At 43.3% G+C, this 8322-nt stretch overlaps 1 protein-coding gene across 1 annotated transcript in view; it reads right to left on the bottom strand.

Moving 5' to 3' along the window:
- Positions 1 to 3952: 3952 nt before the first annotated feature.
- The window catches only part of Ror1 (receptor tyrosine kinase like orphan receptor 1), a 351964-nt gene continuing 347594 nt past the window's right edge, over positions 3953 to 8322 (bottom strand). The window contains exon 9 of the mRNA XM_005353459.2: positions 3953 to 7940. Within this exon, the coding sequence (XP_005353516.1) occupies positions 6513 to 7940 (1428 nt within the window). The 3' untranslated portion in view covers positions 3953 to 6512. The remainder of the gene's footprint in view (positions 7941 to 8322) is intronic.

Below are 8322 nucleotides of genomic sequence, written 5' to 3'. Positions count from 1 at the left end.
ATCTATCTATCATCTATCTATCTATCTGACTTATTATTAATTCTGAGACCTGATAGCTAAGGTGTGTTTCTAACTATCTCTTGGAACTTAAATTAACTTATTTCTATTAATTTACTTTTTGCCTCGTGGCTTTATTACCTCATCTCCATATTGTTCATCCTGCTTGCTCTGCATCTCTTGGCACCTCTGCCTTCTTCCCAGAATTCTTTCTGCCCCCCAAATCCTGCCTAGCTGTTGGCTGTTCAGCTCTTTATTAAACTAATCTGAGTGACATATTTTCACATTGTACAAAAAGATTATTCCACAACAAGTTGCCATATGACTAAAATCAGAAGGGGAGCCATTTTGGGGAAAGAAGGGGACTGATGGGAAGTGAGGAAGGGCCAACAAGGGAAGGATGGTTGTGAGCAGAGTACAAAGACGTATTTTTGAAAATGTCATAATGACACCCATTACTTTGTACACAAACTGTTTTAAGAGTGATTAACTGATAAGAACAGATACTACACACACAGAAAGGCAATATCACATCTACTCACTCAAACATAAAGCAAAGAAAAGCAGCCTACAAAAACCACAATCCCAGAGAGTTTAGACAACAATGAGGACACTAAGAGAGACTTACATAGACCTAATCTACATGGGAAGTAGAAAAAGACAAGATTTCCTGAGTAAATTGGGAGCATGGGGACCTTGGGGAAAGGTTGAAGGGGATAGGGAAGAGGCAGGGAGGGGAGCAGAGAAAAATGTAGAGCTCAATAAAAATCAATAAAAAGTGTAAAAAAAGGAGTGATTAACATTATGTTCTAGAGCCCTTCTCATGACCATGTGCCCTTCATTGCCGCCAAACCAGTGGGAATTAATACATACTTTACAGTCATATTTGGCCTCAGAACTTGAATTAACAAGCAGCATGTCTGAGCTAAGATCGGATGAATGACCATGTCTTAGGACTCTTGTTTTCTCTATGCTGTGAACCAGGCTGTCATTCAGATGCCACACAGAGAAGCCACAGCACACCCACTTCTGCCGACAGACGTGGGTGACACCTGTTTCTGGTGAGAGTTCCACTCTGCCTCGAAAGCCAGAAGAATTTGAGCTCCAATCTATGGCTTTGTGTAGCTAGTCTGTAATGTCTGCATTTACAATCAGGAGTACAGGTCAATGAGAACTGACACACAGGCTCCTTTTCTTCATGTTAAACATTCCTTGCGTTTTCATTTCTGTGATACTGTCTTTTACAAAGTCCTAGGCAATGTTCTCTCTAACCCTCAGGCAGGGTTTTCCTCCATAGTCACTTAGGAAAGGGACTGGAGCTCCCCCTTCCCCATCAGCCAGTGTTAAGGTACTTATTTGTGAACACGCAAACTCTTAGGTGATTAGAACTCAGCTTGTCATAAATATGTCATCAGTCTGTCTTCCTTTACACCTCCATGGTTTTAAACCTCCCCATACTAATTTCCCAGTGGATTTCCTCGACCTTGAACACTTTGATGGTTTGTAAGGCTCACTCTCCTGGGGTTTCAGTGACCCAGGATCTTGGCGTTTATGGTAAGAACTTCAGGTGTGATTCTGACAGGCTGCAAACCCCCTTGTGTGCGCTTCCTCGCTCCTTTTCCTCCTCTCATTTGGTATTTCCTCTTTAACATTTGAGCTATAAATCGAAAAAGATGCTCTATAAATTAAGAAGAGTGCGAACTTCACCCTGCCACCATTCTGGACCCCTCTTGCTGTCTTCCCCCAGTCTTTAAGCCCCATAGCTCCCTGGAGTGCTAGGCTTTCACAGAGGACAGTTCCTAGGCTGCCAGGCCCAGATGGACTGCAGCTGATTTGGGAACCAAGCTGCAGGTGACCATTTTCGCCAACTGTCACAGGAAGCACAGAGGAGGGAGGGGCCTCTGGGTAGCTTCCAGTATGATGTGAACTAGGAGCTAGCCTTATCCTACAGACAAGATTGCTGGTGGTTAGGGACCCTTTTTTTTCTTCATAAGGTGAAGCACAGAGGGAATGTTTTTAAATTTATTTTCAACCATCAGTTTAGAATTAGAAAAAATTGTACTAAGAAAATTGCTTCTTTGAGCTTGCCTGTATAAAGGTAAAAGCATTTAGCCAGGGTCCAGAAAGGTGAGGGTTCCCCTGCTCCCTCCCTCCTAAGGGTGCAGAAGAAGCAAAGCCTCCTGGAGTTTTCCCGATGCCCTCAGTCACTGACCTCAGCCTGTGCTGTGTTTTTTCTTTTAAAAATACATTTATTTCTATCACTGTGAAGGGGTGCGTATGCCATGGCACACATGTGGTGATGGTGAAAACAGCTCTATCAAGCCTGTTCTTCTCCTCCACCTTTGCATTGGTCCCAGGGGTCACTCAGGCTTGTAGGACAAGGGTCATGACTTGCTGAGCCAGCCCCCCCATCCCGCCGCTCTGCCCCCGCATTATTCATTTTCTATCTAAGTGAAGAATCCTTTTGGGTACGGGTTGTTGGTGATCTTACCCCTAACTTTACAGATTCTAGGTGGGCACTTCACCACTTCACCTGCAGCCCTAGCTCCAGCAAAATACAACTGATTAACAAATGGCTTAACTTCAGCGCTGTGAGTTTGTGTGGTTAGTTTTCCTTCGGAGGAATGAATGACTGACATATGTTATTGTGTACTGTTACATTGTGTACTGTTACATTACTGTCATTAGTACTTGTCTACTGTTACATAACTGAAGGTGCAAAGGCTACCCATCCCTACCCCACCCGTCAATTCTGTAGCTCTTGATCTTCAGTGTCTGTCAGAATCACGCGGAAGATTCTTAAAACACAAATTGCTGTGTTCTACCCATAGAAATGTAGGTTTAGTACTTGAGTCAAGGAAGGACTTGATAATTCACATTGCTGACAAGTCCCTGGGTACTTTTGGTAGCCGGCTCTGGAAGAAACGCTAAAATAGATAACCTTCCTTAAAGGCACGCCCAGAGCAGAAGTCTTGTTTAGTGAGCATTTGTGCCTCATTACAGGCGATGCGGGATCTTGGTGTCAGGAGCCTGCAGGTGTTGGTGGTTAGGGAACTAGGGGAATCAAGGGACTTGGGGCTGAGGGGATGGGGACAGGAGCCTGGAGAGACAGGAAAAGGAAGCAGGAATGAAGGGAAGGTCCAGGCACTCAAGTGTGAGGTGAAACCCACGCAACCTCACTGTGCTGGCTATGGTTGCTTTATTAAGTTTGGTGGTTGAGGTGGTGACAATGGCTGTCGTTAAGACAGATGGAGAAGGCCCTGAAGGTTTTCTTGTGCTTCCTTCTGTGTTAACAGCAGAGATGAACAGGTCCTATGAACTTTCATAACGATACTCATTTTTCCTTGACGGCATGTATTAATTGTTGGATGGGAGTTTTTTCTTTTGGGCAAATTGGGTTATAGTGATATTGTGTCAATTCAATGACTGCATCTCTCTTATGTTACCAAATGGTTGCAATCCAAGATGAATGTGATAAGATACGCACGGACTAATCTTTCGAGCCCTAAAGTGTGAGTTCTGCTAAACTCATATGGAAACATCAAAGCAGAAAATAAGCCAACTTCAATCCCACATCTAATCTTTTATATTCCATTATGAATATGTCATTTTGATTTTAAAAGTTCAAAGCTTGCCATCTACAGGCAGATTATACTTGGTTATGATCTCGTCAGGATTCTGCTTTCCACCCATGGTCACTAATAAACCAATGCCCACACCTGGCCTCGTCTGTAGCGCTGGGGCTTGAACCTAGGGCGTCACACATACCAGGCAAGTGGTGCATTACCTGAGCGATATTCCCAGCCCGGCGAGTCTATTTTTAAAATATACTTAAATGTCATTTAATTGAAGTAAGACAAAAATAAGAGTTGTGATCCCTCCTTCTAAGGAACACCAGTCATTTGAAACAACGTGACGACTTCCAGAGTCTGCTATGACAGCAATATTCAGGACATCTTTCATAGTAAACATTTTAATAAACAGCAGCATAAAATGATCAGTGTTTAATATCATCTCCGGTGGTGAAATACATAGGCGTATATCCTCAATATAAAATAGTCTTTTGGTCATTACAAAATATGCTTCCCTATCTGGAATGCCCATAAGAACAAATCAAACATCGATACAGTGATTAAACGCATGCAGTGAGGATAAGGGGAGAGACGGCAGTGTGAGCTATCTGAACATTGCCGTTGTATACTTGAAGAAAATCTACATTGAGTTAAACACAAGCAAAGGAAAGAAGGAAACAGACCAGATATAAAAATGCAGATATATTTTCACTTCTGTGATACAAACCATAGACAGTTTTGTGCAGAGAAATTATTAAAAAAAAACACCTGAAAATAAAGTTAGCTTACAAAATATGGTCAACAAAGTAAAAGATTTTTCAGCTTGTGAGAAAAGTACCATTTAATACAAAAGAGGCTGCGTGCCGCAGCACCTCAGCCCTGTTTTCATAATTCTAACAAGTGGTTTTGAAATTTAGCTTGCTCACTTTCATGGCTTCAGTTATTATAAAAGACTTAAAAATAAACGTTATGGTTCTTTATAAAAAACTAGTTGAATTTATTTTTTTAATCATAATAATGACTTTCCAGAGAAGGTATCTCACTGGCTCATGGAATGCTAGCCCCCCCTCTAAGGGACTCCTTGAAAACACAGATTCATTGGGACTGTGTTTACTCAAAATAAATATTCTTGGAAAACGATTGATTGTCATATCATATACAAAATTGTGGTTTGAAGCGACATGGTTAAACAGTTGCATAGCAACAAAAGGATACAAATCTCCTCCTCTACTCAACTTCAAGAAATGTTACATAGAATCAGCTTATTCATGCCACAAAACAGCTCTTAATTTATTGCCTCGTAAATCTGAATATAGCCAACTCTTTTGAGTTCACAGTACCTTTAAGTTCATGTTTGTATGGGAAAACTAGGCACATTTTGGTAGACAGATTTCCTACGCAAATTCTACCTTTAAAGGCAGAAACATCACGGTCTTCTTAACTTTCTTATATATTCCTCTCAAGAAATATTGCTTTCTCTCATGGAATATTTCCAGGATTTATTTTGTATCTTATAAGCCTGTAAGTCTCTATAGCTTTAAAATAAAAGCAAGATTTGCTGACATTTTTCTTAGAATAAAGGAGTTTTTTTTTTTTAACAAGAGAAAAATCGAATCTAAAATTCCTTTCTATGCAGAACTTGAATCCCACAGAATTCTGAACTTGGTAAAATGTGGTTGGCAACTCAATGCCAGGATGGGCACAATTGATGTCATCCCCTAAGAAAGGCAAGAAGGATCAAACAGCTTGTTTGCCAAGTTAAGGAATTTGGAGTTTTGTAGTCTTTGAGAGCATTCAGTATGTTTTTTAGACATCCTATAATGTTTTTCAAAATAGGATGTATTGTCTTTGGATTCCAGCTAGTTCTATGAATAAATTGTTACCCTTCTTGGTGCTAGAATATAATTGGTGAACATCTCCAGGAAAAGAACAAGAAAAGTGAGAATTTAAATTTGCTCGCTACTGGCATCATCACAGGGTTTCCTCTTGCTCACAGTCTTTTGACAGTAAACACTCCCAAGACCTTGGCCAACTTGTAAACAGGCTGCAGGCAAGGCATGGGTGTGGGTGTGCTTGCCTCTAGCATCACCCGTTTGCAGCATGAGTGGTCCAGGGAAGCTCCTAAAGAGAGGAGCTTACCAAAGGAACAGTGAAACAACCCTCGGTCCTCCTCCGTGGATGCTGACCCACGCTGGGGACCATTTTCCTGACTGTGCCTCCTTGGGTGCCCCATCCCTAAAGCAATGACCCCAATTGTAATCTACAGCCATTTCCAGTATCCGCATCTACCTTCTTTAGGACCTGTGTAAACATGTTGTGGAAAAGGCCTTCATGATGAGAAGAGGAGGTTCACATCACCACCCCACACCATCCCAGAGAAACCCGATTACTGAGAGGACTTCTGTGGACATGACAAGTCTGTATGGCTCATTTCCATCCGAGATTTCAGACGTGGCCTCAAGTTCCCTCTGTGGTGCTAAACACCACTTCCATTCAAACACGCTTAGAGTCTAAGGTGAGTCAGAATAGTTCCTGAACATCTGTCATGAAGTAGAGACAGCAGGTAGACAAACGCTACAGTATATACATTTGGGGGTAGATCATCCATGGTGACCAACGGCAATTACACAGAGCACCATCTGACTTCCTTTTTTTTTTTGGTTTACTAAGTAATTACAACGTTCTGTTTCTCTTCACGGGTTTTCAGTACTTGAATCGGTCCTTTCCCAACACCACAACACACACCCGGGTGGAGTGTCAATCCCACAATGCATTATTGTTCCTGGCTGGTTGACTTTCCAGTAAGACACAGTTAAACTTCACAGAAGACACCCATTGCAATGTCTGCTAAGCGAGAACCTTCAATAAAAAACATTTGAATATAAATCTTTTCTGCCACGTCTTAGTTTGTCTGGTATAGAGTATGTACAAAGGTCACACATTTCATACTTCTGCAGAAATCATAGATTCGGTGTGCCCGTGAATATTGGAGTCTCCCAGCAAAGATGGTTGCTTCGAGTCTATTTTGTAGGGTTTTTGAGATTTGTTTCCAAAAACAGTGATACCCATTCCACCGGGGTGATTTGGAATCGACATATGGGGTAGCAATGGAACGTTTGCTTCCTGATTGGATCCTGATGAGGGCAAGCTGGCCACATGGCCAGTGCTGGTCGAGCCACTGGCGCTGCTTGGGGACCTACTCTTGGGAGGCGGGCAGTGCTGAATCACCCTGGGAGGCCCTGCAGGCTGGTAGTGGGCAGCCGGAAAGGCGGCATATCCTGGAGGTATTGGGTATCCATTGATGGGGATGAAGCGCTGGTTCTGAGGTATTGCTGGGCCAATGAAACCAGCGATCTGGCCCTGTGGTGTAATTCCCTGGCCTGGGAACATGTAATTGGGAAATCGGGGGTTGCTGAGGTTACTCACGGGGCTGGCACTGAGGGAGGTGGTCTGCGTGGTGGCGTTTCCACCCGAGGGAGTGGTAGAGCTGGTGTGACTTGAGAGGCCCTCCCAGGATCGAAGCCGGACGTGGATGTCTTTAAAGCGCGGTCTCCGGGAAGGAATCTCATTCCAGCACTCGGTCATGAGGCTATACATTCGTGGCGGGCAATCTTCAGAGCATGGTAACAGCTGGCGCTTCCGCACCATCTCGATCACTTCCTGATTACTGAACCCATAGTATGGCTGGAGTCCAAAACTGAAAATCTCCCACAACACAACCCCGAAAGACCAGATATCAGAATCAGAGGAGAATTTTCCATACATGATGGCCTCAGGAGGCATCCAGCGAATGGGCAGTGAAGACTTACTCTGTACCCTGTAGTAATCAGCAGAGTAAATTTCTCTGGAAAGCCCAAGGTCTGAAATCTTTACATGCAGCTGCTCTCCGATTAAAATATTGCGAGCCGCAAGGTCCTTGTGCACGAAGAAGTGACTAGACAGGTATTCCATGCCCGCTGCAATCTGAATTGCGATGTGCAAGAAATCTCCATGGTCCAGGCTGGATTTCACCGTTCCATCTTCATCGCTGCTACAGCCGACATCGGAATGTGGGGATCGCATGATGAGGAACTCGTGGAGATCTCCCTGGTTCATGTATTCAAAGAGCATACACACAGGCTGTTCCTGGGTGACGGCGCCCAGGAGGCATACAATATTGGGATGGTGTAGTTCTGCCATGAGAGAGGCTTCCTGTTGGAATTCTGTCCACTGCTGGGGGTTGTTATAGTCTTTCAAGGTCTTGATAGCCACCAGCTGTGCATGGTCCATGCCTGGGAGGTAGAGATGGCCCTTATAGATTTTTCCAAACGTACATTCACCCAATTCTTCCATAAAACGTACAGCAGAAAGAGGCAACTCTTTAGCCTTGCTCTGCAAGAAAGGGAGAGTGTGGGTTAAAACCGTTCTTAAAACTGGACATCTTGGCATTGAAAGGAGAGATGGGACGTACCAAAGGGAAACAGGTGGGATACTTGTGCTGAAGGTAATGGTAATGGTACTTGTAATTCCCTGTAGATTGAGGTTTGCTATTACAGTTCTATCCATTATAGTACTTAAATGACTCAAGTATCTCCCTAGAGACTAATTTTAATAACTGTTAAAGAAGTTGGGTGTGGTGGCAGATGCATGTAATCCTAGCACTGTGGAATCTGAGGAAGGAAGATGGAGGCTATCTTAGGCTACCTAGTGAGGCCCTATCTTAAAAACAGAACAAACCCCCGAAGAGAAAACAAATAAACAAGTAAACAGAAAA

This window comes from Microtus ochrogaster, chromosome 10, assembly GCF_000317375.1.
Source record: "Microtus ochrogaster isolate Prairie Vole_2 chromosome 10, MicOch1.0, whole genome shotgun sequence".
In the NCBI taxonomy this organism is placed as follows: Eukaryota; Metazoa; Chordata; class Mammalia; order Rodentia; family Cricetidae; genus Microtus; species Microtus ochrogaster.
This window is presented reverse-complemented; position numbering and strand designations above follow the sequence as displayed.